Genomic DNA, 12,885 nt, shown 5'->3' with positions numbered 1-12,885 from the left:
CCCCGGGGAGGGGGCGGCTCCGGCAGCAGGGCCTGGCGCACCCCTGACATGCAGACACCCCCACTGGTCTTGGGTGCATGGGCGAGACTCAGCCCCGGGGGCAGGAGGGCGCAGCGGGGGGCTACCACGCCATGGGGCTGCAATGGCCACGCTGCCTCCGTGCCGCCTCCTGCAGGGGACAGGTCATCGTGTTTTACCGGCCACTGCGGCCCAGGGTGGCTCCCAGCCACAGCCCCACCATCCGGCTCCGAGCTGGAGGCCGTGGGAGAGGCTAAAAGCCCTCCTACTGCTACCGCTCCCCTGCCTGGGGGAGGGAAGGGGAGCATTGCTTCCAGCACGCTGCTTGTGTAAGGACCCCCATACAGCCTAGCCCCCCCCCACACCCCCGGGAGCCCTCCACGAGCTGACTCCCACTGTAGGTTGTTAACTGGGGGGGGGGCACCCCATGCACTTTACAGGTACCCGGGTTCGGCCAGCCCCTGGCATCTCACAGTAGGGCGACAGCCCATGGGTGGTGCTCACACTGCCCCCTCCCATCCGCCCGTTTCCCCCCCCCGCCCCAACACACACATCTCTTAAAAACAGAGGGGTGGGTTTTATTAGCACTTTCCTCTCGGTTTGTACAAGAAATTTACACAGCCTGAGAACCAGACAAGGTCAGAAATAAAGTAAAAAAACAGAACAAACCACGCCGGCTGGTGCTGCCCGGGGCAGGGGTGCGGCTTGGTAACAAGCGGATGGACACAGCGCAGATGTTCCTTTGGTCTAGTGCCAACCCTGCCCTTTGTGCCAGGGCAGCTGGGCACCACAGGGCTGATGCGGGGGGGGTGCTGTTCTTAAATAATTTGATCTAATCCTGTATTGTATGTAGCACCCCACCCACCCCCAGGCGCACACATCCCTTCAGGGGCTTTGGCTGTAGCTGGAGGGACGGGCAGATCAGGCTGGGGACAGTACCAGTGGGATGGCAGCTGCCAGACGGGGCACATCAGATCCTGGGGGGGGGGCACAGGCCGGGCACAGCAGCTGCCCCAGCCCCTCAGCTGCACTCCAGCTAGGCAGGCGCCCCCCAGCCCTGCCCCTCCAGCTTCCCCTGTGTTCCTGGGTGAGGGCTGTGCCTAGGGATTGGTATCACCATGGAACGAATAGGCCCCAGGAGGAGCCTGGCCTTGAGGGCTGGCACCCGGGGGCAGGATGGGGGCCCAGCCCAACGTAAGGAACGGGGCCCAGTGAGGAAGGGCTGGAGCAGCCTGCCCCCCTGGAGGGAGCTGGTGCCCAGGTCCTTGTTCAGCACAAGGGGCAGCTGCCCCATGGGCAGGCCCAGGGCCTGGCTCAGCAAAGTCCCTGCCTGGCTGCGTAGTGCCCATGGGGCCATTCCCAGAGCAGCCTGGCACACGCCAGGGAGAAAGGGGCAGCTGATCCATGGCCCTGTGCAACAGCTCAGCCTCTGCCCGCCAGACACCACACAGCCCGCCCGCCGCCCACAGCATGGCTGGCTTTGCCTTGCCACAGGAGGGCACGGGGATGGGTGCTGGGCCGGGTGGGGGTGGGGCATGCAGAGGTGCTCCCAGTGGGCTGGGGGTGAGGCTGGGGGAGCACGTGCCAGGCAGAGGCAGACGCTGGGCCAGAAGCAAAAGGCAAAGCCAAGCTGGGGCCAGTCCCGCATGGGATGGGGGCAGAGGGTCCCACCCTGAGCTGGGGCTGGCTAGCAAAACAGGGCAGCAGGGCCCTGGCAATGGAGCGCCAGGACGGGGGCACAGCTCGGCACACGGGAAGACAAGGCAAAGGGCGGGGGTGTGCGCAGACCTCCCCGCCGAGCGATGGGGAGCGGAATCACCATGGACGCTGGCTAGTGAATTGCTACTGCACCCAGGAAGTCCAGACACCTTTCTGTAGGTCCTACAAAAATAGAGTACATTTGAATGGCACAGAAACGAAACCCTGCAAAGCCGGGTGTTTGAAACGCAGAGGGGCAACCAACCTCGGCAGGATCCCTCAGAGCAGAGGGCTGGACGCAGGGAACGCTGAACCCAATGTGCCGTGGGCAGGGGATGCCAGGCATGGGGATTGCACCCGGAGGGCAGAGCTGGGGGAACTGGGCAGAGCAGCCCTGCTCACAGCCCACTAGCTCCTCAATGGGCACCTGGAGGGCGTAGCTCTAGCCGCAAGGCATGTGCCCCACTCGGTCTTTGCCCTGCCTGCCAATACAGCCTCTGCGGGGAGCAGGCCCACAAAAGGGGGAAGCCGGTTTTCGGAGAGGAGCATAGAGATCCCAAGCCCTGGGCTGGACCCTGCACTGACTGGGCAAACCCGCAGCCTGTGGGGGTGCAGAACAGGGGCCTGGCTGGGGGAGGGCTGGCATCGCAGACCGCCCCTGGGGGAGCCCCACCTGACGGCAGGCTGGCAGGCGACGCGTTGAGCCTGGAGTTCGCGCCAGCCCCCGCTCAGCCAGCGAGCCTGGCAGCCACGGAGGCACCCGGCTCTCCCAGGCGGAGGGGGGCCTCCCTCCCACGGCCCAGCCCCATTCCCACCACCACACCGGAGCCAGCCGGGGGGGGGGCGGGCGGGGGGCGTGACCAGCACAAGGGGCCTTGGCTCGGGGGAGGCCAGCAGCCCTGCCACCTCCTCACAGCTCGCTGGAGGCTCTGGGGCGCGGCAGGAGAGGCGACGGGGCCCATACGGCAGAGGCATGATCTCGGCGCCCCCCCAGCCGGCTACGAGCGGGTGCCGCTAATCCCCTCCCGAGCGCTAAGGGGATCAGCTGTTAATCGGCTCTTCCCAGGCTCGGGCTACAGCCGCCGCAGGCCCAGCTCCCCTTCCCCCATGGACCAGCCGTGGGCACAGCCTGCCCCCGTCCGCGAAGGGCCCCTATGCCAGCTGCCCCCCAAGCAGCCGGCTAACACCCCTCCGGCGGAAGGGGCGGGGCCCAGCTCCCGAGGCAGCGTGGGGCCCGCCGGCTCAGATCTCGGTGGCAGTGATCTCTTCGAAGCAGATCTCGGCCCCGGGCAGGCCGCGCTCGTCCAGCCGCGGGGCCTGCAGCTCCAGGCTGAGCCGGTGCAGGCGGTGCTCCAGCTCCCGGCTGCGCCGGTACATCTGGACGTAGTTGTGCTGTAGCTGCTTCTGGTAGCCGATCACCTGCTCCTTCTCGCCCTGCCAGGTGAGCCGCTCGGCCTCGAAGGCGGCCCGCTGCTCCTGGCCCCGCCGGCGCTCCCGGAGCAGCTCGGCCCGCAGGCCCTGCAGCGTCTCGGCCGCCTGCCGCTGGGCCTTGGCCTCGTCGCTGGCCCGCAGCGGGCTGGCCTCGGGCGGCTCCGGGCAGCGGGGCGGGCGCCGTGCCCCCCGCAGCCCCGCCGCCTCCTGCTCCAGCCGGCCCAGCTTCTCCCGCAGCCGCTCGGCCTCGCCCCGGTGGCGCTGCAGCTCGTTCTCGCACACGGCCAGCTCCAGCGCCCGGGCGCGGGCCGCCTCCTGCAGCCCCCGCGCCGTCTCCTCGCCCGCCTGCCGCTCCGCCCGCGCCTCCCGCAGCTGGGCCCGCAGCAGCAGCAGCTCGGTGCCCCGCCGCGCCAGCCCCACCTGCGACTCCCGTAGCTGCTGCTTCAGCAGGGAGATCTCGCCCGACTTCTGGCACACCTGCGGGGGGGGGGGGGGGTGTCAGGCCCCGGGGCTGGCCCCGCCCCAACGATAAGGGCAACGGTCCCCCCAGCCCCCAGAACCGCCCGCCCGTGGGGCTGCCCGAGCCTGGCCCCGAGAACCAGGATCCTGCCCCTAAGCGACACGTTTGCCAACGACACATCGTCCTAAACCAGCCCCCAGAACCGCAGCTGCCTCCCAACGGGGCGGCTCGGCTTTTGGCACCAGCACCCTCTGCACCCGACAGGGCAGCCTGCAGAACTAGAAGCCCCCCCGCCCCCACCCCACTAAACGAGCGTCCCCCGCCAGCCCCCCGCGACTGCCTGCCAAGACGGCGAGGCGAGTGGGTCGCTCCCTCTCCAATGGGAGCAGGACACATGGGCGGCTGGGGGTCTGCTCGGAGAGCCCTCGAGTCTGAGCTCCCCGGGGGCTGGGGCCCAGCCAGATGCCAGGAGCAAGGGGGTGGGGAGGGGGGGGCGTTTTGGAGCCTAGAGACCTCCCCATGGCACGGCCCAGGCCGCGGGTTCTCCTGGTTGTTGGGAGGTGCCAGAGCAAGACCCATACCAACAGGTCTTGCCCAGGGACCCTCCCTTACGCTGGCCTGGCCTCTGCCCTATCTGGAGGGCCCCCCATCTCCTGGGCCTGCTCCACCCCAGCCAGAGAACAGCCCCGAAGTCGCTCCTAGGGCAGATCTCCCAGACAGAGGCAATCATTAAAAACTGCCCGGGACGGCGAATCCGGCAGAGCCCTGGGGGAACGGCTCCGACCGTGTACTACCCTCCCCGGGCAAACGTCCACCTTGGCTGGCTAGCATCACCTGCCAGGCATCGAAGGGCATCAGCCCTGGCCCTGCGAGGCCGAAGGGCCCACCGTCGAGTATTTGCTCCCCCGGTGGGTGTTTCTAGACTGGGATCGAGTACCCCCCTCTTGGCGGAGCTGAACTGACAGCCCCGCGAGTCTCACCCTCCGGGCTCCAAGGGCCCCGGCCAGCTGGGATTGGAGCCAGGGGTCCCGTCCCACCCGGTCCCGGCTCACCTCCCACTTGGTCTCCTCCAGCCGCGGCCCCAGCTCGGTCTGCTCGCGCTCGAAGGAGGCGCACCTCTTCTCCAGCAGCTCGCGCTCCTGCAGCAGCTGGGCAAAGTCCTCCTGCAGCTTCTTCTTCTCCTGCTGCAGCTGGAAGATCTGCAGCTGCAGCACCTGCTGCGTGCGCTGGGCCTTCTGCGCCGCCTGCTTGACCTGGGAGGCGTAGCCCTGCCGCAGCTCCTCCATCTCCTGCTCACAGTGCTTCTGCTTCTCCTCGTACACCTGGGGCGGGGGGGGAGCGTCACCCGGGGGGCCCCGCGCGGCCCCGGCCCCCAGACTCTGCCCTGCAGACCCAGCGCAGCCCACGAGCTGCCCCCGATTGCAGCCGTCCTCCGCTAACGCTGGGGGTGCCCTGCACCCACTACAGCTCCCAGCATGCATTGCGTCGCCCAGGCCTGAGCACCTGTGGAGCTGCGATTATGGGCGACTGCAGCTCCCAGCATGCATTGCGTCGCCCAGGCCTGAGCACCTGTGGAGCTGCGATTATGGGCGACTGCAGCTCCCAGCATGCATTGCGTCGCCCAGGCCTGAGCACATATGGAGATGCTATTATGGGCGACTACAGCTCCCAGCATGCATTGCGTCGCCCAGGCCTGAGCACATGTGGAGCTGCGATTATGGGCGACTACAGCTCCCAGCATGCATTGCGTCGCCCAGGCCTGAGCACCTGTGGAGCTGCGATTATGGGCGACTGCAGCTCCCAGCATGCATTGCGTCGCCCAGGCCTGAGCACATATGGAGATGCTATTATGGGCGACTACAGCTCCCAGCATGCATTGCGTCGCCCAGGCCTGAGCACATGTGGAGCTGCGATTATGGGCGACTACAGCTCCCAGCATGCATTGCGTCACCCAAGCCTGAGCACATATGGAGATGCGGTTCAGGAGACTACAGCTCCCAGCATGCATTCAAACGCCCAGGCCTAAGTGCAAGGGGAAACATGGCTCCCCAAGACTACAGCTCCCACCATGAATTGCATCTCCAGGGCCTGAGCACCTGTGGAGATGCAGTTATGGGAGACTACAGCTCCCAGCATGCATTGCATCGTCCAGACCTAAGCACATGTGGAGATGTGGTTCAGAAGACTACAGCTCCCACCATGCATTGCGTCACGCAGATCTAAGCACATGTGGAGATACGGTTCTGGCGACTACAGCTCCCAGCATGCATTGCATCGCCCAGCCCTAAGCACATGTGGATATTGGGTTCAGGAGACTACAGCTCCCAGCATGCATTGTGTCGCCCAGACCTAAGCACATGTGGAGATGTGGGTCAGGAGACTACAGTTCCCAGCATGCATTGCGTCGCCCAGGCCTGAGCACAGGTGGCGGTGTGGCTCACCAAGACTACAGCTCCCAGCATGCATTGCAGTGGCAAGTCTACTCCCCAGGAGGTTGCGCACTGCATGCTGGGTGTTGTAGGCTTCATGGGCTGCCTGTTCACACTGAGAACATGGGGCCCCACCGACAACCCCGAGACCTGCACCCGGCCTGCCTTCCTCCACGGGGAGCCCACGCTCAGCAGCGGCACTCTCAGGCCAGGCCTGTGGAGCCCCTGCACCCCAGTGTGGCTCTTTCGGGGTTACAGCAGCTCCAGGCTGGCCAGCTGCACGGCTGCCCCAGCAGGGGGAGCTCCGGAGCGCAGAAGGCATTTACTGCCCGCACCCCTAGGGGGCGCTCACAGCAATTGGGCTGCAAATGCACCAGCCTGCCTCCTGCCCCTCCCCCACCACAGCCCTTCAAACACCAACCCCCCCAGTCCCTCATGCAGCCCATCCCCACCTCTGCCCCCCCTCTCTGCTCACCAGCTGGCCTGTCCATCCTTCCCAACTGCCCCCCACATGCACCAGCCCCCCCCCAGCAGACACCTCCTAGTGTCCAATCGCCCCCAAAGGCATCAGACCCCCAAATGCACACTCCCAGAGCCCAACTTCCCCCCACATGCACCAGCCCCCCCCAGCAGACACCTCCTAGTGTCCAATCGCCCCCAAAGGCACACTCCCAGAGCCCAACTGCCCCCCACATGCACCAGCCCCCCCCCCAGCAGACACCTCCTAGTGTCCAATCGCCCCCAAAGGCATCAGACCCCCAAAGGCACACTCCCAAAGCCCAACTGCCCCCCACATGCACCAGTCCCCCCCAGCAGACACCTCCTAGTGTCCAATCGCCCCCAAAGGCATCAGACCCCCAAATGCACACTCCCAGAGCCCAACTGCCCCCCACATGCACCAGCCCCCCCCAGCAGACACCTCCTAGTGTCCAATCGCCCCCAAAGGCATCAGACCCCCAAATGCACACTCCCAGAGCCCAACTGCCCCCGACATGCACCAGCCCCCCCCCAGCAGACACCTCCTAGTGTCCAATCGCCCCCAAAGGCATCAGACCCCCAAATGCACACTCCCAGAGCCCAACTGCCCCCCACATGCACCAGCCCCCCCCAGCAGACACCTCCTAGTGTCCAATCGCCCCCAAAGGCATCAGACCCCCAAAGGCACACTCCCAGAGCCCAACTGCCCCCCACATGCCCGGCCCTCCACGGACACACCCAGCGCCTCCGGCCGCCCGCCGTGGCAGGACCCCGGGGGGCTGGGCTCTCCCGCCGCGCCGGCTACCTGGCAGACGGCCACCTCGTTGTCGTCCAGACTCCGGCGCAGGTGCTGCAGCTCCGCCTCCCGCTCCCGCAGCTTCTCCTCCAGCTCGCGGACGAGCAGAGCCTCGTCGCCCTCGACGGGTGAGTGGGTGCAGGAGCCGCCGTCGGAGGAGGGGGGCCCCCGCCCGCTCAGGGACCCCGTGCTCTTACTGGAGGAGGAGCGCCCGCTGTCCGAGTTGGAGGGGCCGGCCAGGCCCCTGGAGCCCCGCTCCGGGTACCCACCGTGACTGTCCAGGCTGAGGCGGCCTATGCAGACGGCGCCCGGCTCCGGTGGCTGGCTGCAGCCCGTGCTGCAGGTCGGCAGGCTGGAGAGGGAATTGCGCCCCGAGTCCGACAGGGTGCCCGAATGGGCGCTGTGGCGGCAGCTCAGGGAGTGGTGCTTCTCGGCGCTGGCCGCGGCGGGGCCGCCCAGGAGGTGGGCGAGGCTGGCCTGGCTCTCGGGGACCGCCGACACCCCGGGCCGCGGCACCACGTAGCCCGGCAGCGAGGAGTTCCTGCCCTTGGGCACCACCGGCTTGAAAGCCGTCGGGCGGATCAGGGTCTTCTCGACGTTCTGAAACGCACAGAGCAGAGACTGTGGGGCGGCAGGACGGGGGCCGAGGAGGCCCCCCCACCGGCACAACACAGCGCCACCCCCGCCAGGTGTTCAGACCCAGCCCAGCGCCCCAGGCTCTGCAGCCTGCCAGGAAACATGGCACCTTCTGATCAACACCTCATCATAACGCTCGTGGGGAGGCAGCGTGGCCTAGCGGACTTGGACTCAGGACACCTGGGTTCTCGTCCCGGTTTGGCCCCCGGACCGCTGGGAGGGTGACCTTGGGCAAGTCACTGCCTCGCTCTGTGCCTCAGTTTCCCCCTCTGTCAAATGACAGTGATGCCATCCTCCTAATGCGCTTTGGGATCTCCGACTGTTACGTGCTGTCCGACAGAGTGGGTTGGGGCCGGTGCCGGGATCCACTCCCCAGCCAGGAAATGGAGTCACAGAGTGGGCAAGTGAGTTGAGCGAGGTCACCCAGCCAATCAGCAGCAGGGCCAGCCCCCGCAAGTCTGGACTACTAGGCTACACTCCCTCCCAGAGTCTGGGGTAGAACCCAGGAGTCCTGGCTCCCAGACCCCTTCCTGAGCCCCCGGCCCATGCCTTCCTTTGTTCAAGTACAGACAGTGAAAAGGACATTTTTTCCTCAGTTGAAAACCGTAAAGTAGCAGCCGAATAAGGAGGCAGGCAGGGGGGCTGAGACCCAGGCCAGGGAACGAGAGCATCCCCTGCCAGACCCCCTACTGGCGCACAAGCCAGGTCTGATGCCAATACAAGAAACATCCACCAGTGGCCATTCATTTTACTTCGCCAGTTGGCCCAAGCCCCATGGCTCTGCCTGGGTGCGCGGGGTAGGAGGGGGGCTGTTCCTTCTAGCCAAGCTACGGCCTTTGGTTTTCACGGGGGAAAACATTCCAAATTTTCAGTTTCCTCGACGAAAGCGGACACAGATCCTCTGTGTGGTTCCCCCTTCCCCGCTGAAATGAAGGGGGGAACCCCCCCCAAACAGACCATTTACTAAACTGCCCTCCTCTGATAAGGGCGGGTCAGGACCAGTATGGCAGATCGGGGCCATCGGCTCATTTTGAGCCAGATGCCCCCCAAAAGCCATCGCTGGCTCCCAGCCAGCCCTGGGCCCCCCAGCACACAAGGACCTTCTTGGCCCAGCTGCCCACAGGGCCAGGGTGGCATGAATTCTGGGCAGACTCAGCAGAGAGGTCAAAGGCCGAACAGGCCACAGGGACCGAGCCCCCCTCTCCGCGTCTGCCCCCCACCCCACCCCCTCGCCCGGCTGGGCCCCTGACCCAGAACCTCTGGCCAGCTCTAGCGGGCTAAAGGGACAGGTCGGCTGGGGTCGCCAAGGTGGACCAGAGGGGCCCAGGGCAGATTAAAAGCCACCCAGCTAGGCACTGGCAGCAGGTTAGAGGTGTGAGGACCCAGCCGCCATCGACCCCGATCTCTTCCCCATCACCAGGCCATCCCCTTCCTGTGAATGGGGCTCCCAGCTCTGTCCCCAGGGGCGCAGCTCGCCCTGCAATGGCCCTGCCAGGGGATCTCACCAGGTTAAAGGAGCTGGGCCTATGGAACTCCTTGCTGCAGGACGGTAGGGGCCATATTCTAGGGCTGAAGCAATGCCACCGAGCCAGGCCAGGCTGGGGCATAGCCTTTGCCAGCCACTCCGGCTCCCTGGCACTCCACTCCACATCCCATACATGGGACCTCCAACCCTCAAGGCATGGCACATTCGGGGCAGTGGGGGGTCACCTAGGTATCAGGAAGTGGGGTGCCCGCTGCCCACCAGGGGGTGTCGCCTGTGGGAGGGATTTAAGAGCCATGTTCCCTGAAGCATGAGCCAGCAAACCAGCCCCGAGCCCCAGGAACCAAGGCAGCCAAGGGCACCAGCTGTCCAGGACCCAGCGCCTGAGCGCCAGTGATCACCCTCCCAGGCGGGCACTAGACCTCCCACAGCTTGGCCTGGAAGCGCCCGGGGCCGTCCTCGCCCACAATGGGCACCAATGGGTTAGTGCGCCCTGGGTCTGACGGGGCAGCGGGGGCCGGAGGAACCCACATCCCCTATAAGAACAGGAGCACTAGGGATCGGCGGCTCCCACTTACACTAAGCAAATAGGGTTGCAACAGTGTGTGCCCACCGCCCAGGTCGACCTGGCGAATTAGGGCCAGTGACAATGAACCTCCCCCAGGGCAGAGGGGAAGCCAGAGGTGCCTGTGGGTTTAGTGGCATTGCCAGGTTAATTAACCCCATCTCTGCAGCTGGAACCGGGGGAGGGGGGCGGTCCCCACAAATGCCAGGCAGCTGCCCACTACCTCTGCAGCTACAGGACGCTGCCAGCGTGCCAACGCTGCAAAGGAGCAACCAGGCAACAGCAGACACCAAGAACTAGTACAGGGAGATATGATCACCGCAGCACAGGGCCTGTGGAACTCCCTGCTGCAGGAGGGTAGGGGGCTGGACTAGGCTTCCTTGGGCAGCTCCTGCCCCCCGGCGCTACCTGCTGGCACCACTAATGATGGCACAAATACCCAGTAAGGAGGGGAAAGCACCGCTGTGAGTCAGGGCCGAAGCCCATGGCCGGGCGGGTCAGGAAGTAACTAGACCCCCACCCTCCCCATGGAGGGCTGAACGGGTCAGGTGTATTGCTGGGGTGGGGGGCGACTGTCTCTAGAGTCACTGCTGGAGGCGGGATGCCCAGACCGGGTGCCCCAAAGGCCTGGCCCGGCAGGGGGAGGGGATGGACTCAGCCCGGCCACAGACGCCCCCCGATCTTCACCTTCTCCAGCTGCCCGGAGACGGGGACCAGCCTCGGGGGCGGCCCCTGCACGTGGCTGCTCCGAGCCCGCTCGTCCCGCGGCTCCTCGGCGTCGCTGCAGGGGCTGACGGGGGACACGGCCTCGGCCCAGAAGTCCTCGCTGGCGTAGGTGCCGCGCCCGGGCGCCAGGCCGGAGCAGAGCTTGGGGGGGGGCAGCCCCTGGAGGGGGGCGGCCTGGAGCAGCCCGTCCTGCTGGCGGAAGGGGCCGGGCGCGGCCTTGCAGGGCCTCTCGTGGCAGGGCCGGCCGGAGAGGAGGCTGCTGACGCTCCCCATGGCGCCGTGGGCGGAAGCGGGCGAGCGGGTGCTGGTGCGGAGCTGGGGGGCCGCCTCAGAAGCGGGCTCGATGGAGACGGGCCGGGTCTGCACTATGGCCATGGCGTGGGGGCCTCAGACGGCGGGGACCACGCAGGCAGCCTGCAGGGAGAGAGGGAAACCAGCACTGAGCCCCGCTGGGATGGAGCCCGTGGGCACCGCTGCCCCCCTCGCCCACTGCCCTCCCACGGAGGCACCGCTCCCCGCCCACCTGCAGGGGCACTGTCCCCCCCTTCACCCACCGCCTTCCTGCAGGGCCACCGCTCCCCACCCCCCCATATCGCCCACCTTCCAGGGACACCAGCCCACCGCCTGCCTGGGGGGCACTGCTCCCCATCCCCCCCGCCCGTGGGGACCCCACCGCCGACAATTGCTCCCCACCCCCGATATCGCTTGCCCAACTGCCAGGGAAACTGCCCGCCCACTGCCTGCCGCTCCCCCATCACTGGAAGAGCTGGGGGGAAGCCCAGGGCTGGGCTAGCAGGGGGCTGCGGGTCAGGAGTGAGGGGCACCAGCAGAGCTGAGAGAAACAGGGCGACACTGAGAAAGGGGAAACGCAACAGACTCTCCAGGAGAAGCTCCCGGGTGGGGGGGTCCCCCAGGGAAAGGGGGGGCCCTTTGCTCAGCCATCTCGTCCTGGAGGGGACAGTGCCCCTGGGGGCAAACAACCCAGCCCTGATCCAGGTGGGGATGGGATAGATGGGGCAGGGGGGCTTGAGGGGGCCGGCCCCTGGGGGAGGCTCAGGGCCTCGGGGGGCTTTCAGTGCCCCCTTTGCCCCAGACTCCCCATGGCAGGGCTGGCACAACTCACTGCCCATTGAGGAGCTGCTGAGGCTGGCCCAGCGCCGTGCCCGTGGGGCAATGGGACAGAGAAGCACCTCCAGCCCCATGTCTCCTGTGCCATCAGGCCACGCGCTCCTGCTACAGCCATGGCCAGCCCTGGGGGGGGGGCAGCATAGCCCAGGGAAGACCGACTCGCTGCAGCCCCAGACCCTGAAGAATTCACACCCACCCACCCCCCACATTGCAGCACGCTGGGTGTGAGAGAACAGGCACGACTGGGGGGGGGAGGGGGAGGCTAGCACGAGGGCCGCCAGCTGGGCCGACCCCCCTGGATTGCACTGGGCACCCCAAAGCCAACGGCCGGCCCCCTTCCCAGGTGCTCCCCGGCGGGCTCCTGGCAACGTGGGCAGGATTCTGACCTGGCCAGGGCCCTGGCAAGGCCAGCCACATGCTGCCGGCCCCGGGGGCCCACCGGGACAGGCCCGGCCCCGCCGACCACCAGCACAGGAGAACAGCGCCCTCCTGTGAATGACGGAGTCAGCACTGGCGTGGGGCATCACGTGTGGTGAGCCAGGGAGACCCCAGGGGAGAGCTGCTTTGCGCCCGAAAATTCCCGTCGGTTCCGCGCATCCAGCTTGACCCACAAGGACGGCTGTGAGCACGCAGGGGGTGCAGGAGACTTGCCCACCCCCCAGCTGAGCACTGATGCCAGGCCGGCCTGTTCCTTATGCACCATTTGGCAGTGCTTGAGACAACTTCCTCTCCCTCCAGCCGGGTCACCACCAGCCCCAGGCCTCCCGTCAGCACGCTGGGGTTACAGAGGCTGGTGCCCGCATGCCCACAGCCCAGGCTGCAGCTGGCTCCGAGGATCTGCAGGGCCTGGGCTCACAGCTGCCTTGCTCCCCGCTCTGGGGGGCTCCCCCACATCTCCACCCTGCTCCCAGGACCACACGGCTGCAGTGAGGAGCCCACCCAGCCGATCCAACACGGGTACAGGAGTCGGGGGCCTGGGAGGGGACCCGCCTCTCAGCCCCAGCCAGCCCATAGCCTGGTCTCCCAGGGCATCCGGGG

General features: G+C 66.9%; 1 protein-coding gene across 4 annotated transcripts in view; it reads right to left on the bottom strand.

Annotated features, from left to right (window-relative positions):
- Positions 1-575: 575 nt before the first annotated feature.
- Positions 576-12,885, bottom strand: part of LZTS2 (leucine zipper tumor suppressor 2) — a 46,539-nt gene continuing 34,229 nt past the window's right edge. For all 4 annotated transcript variants that reach the window (XM_073354536.2, XM_073354537.2, XM_073354538.2 and 1 more), the window contains 4 exons: positions 10,681-11,133; positions 7,319-7,909; positions 4,660-4,929; positions 576-3,624 (listed from right to left, as the gene is read on the bottom strand). In XM_073354536.2, coding sequence (XP_073210637.1) covers positions 2,959-3,624; positions 4,660-4,929; positions 7,319-7,909; positions 10,681-11,094 — 1,941 coding nt within the window. In that variant the 5' untranslated portion in view covers positions 11,095-11,133 and the 3' untranslated portion in view covers positions 576-2,958. The remainder of the gene's footprint in view (positions 3,625-4,659; positions 4,930-7,318; positions 7,910-10,680; positions 11,134-12,885) is intronic.

Source organism: Lepidochelys kempii, chromosome 7, assembly GCF_965140285.1.
Source record: "Lepidochelys kempii isolate rLepKem1 chromosome 7, rLepKem1.hap1, whole genome shotgun sequence".
Lineage (NCBI taxonomy): Eukaryota > Metazoa > Chordata > Testudines > Cheloniidae > Lepidochelys > Lepidochelys kempii.
Note: the sequence above shows the minus strand (reverse complement) of the source record. Positions and strands in the feature narration are given on the sequence as shown.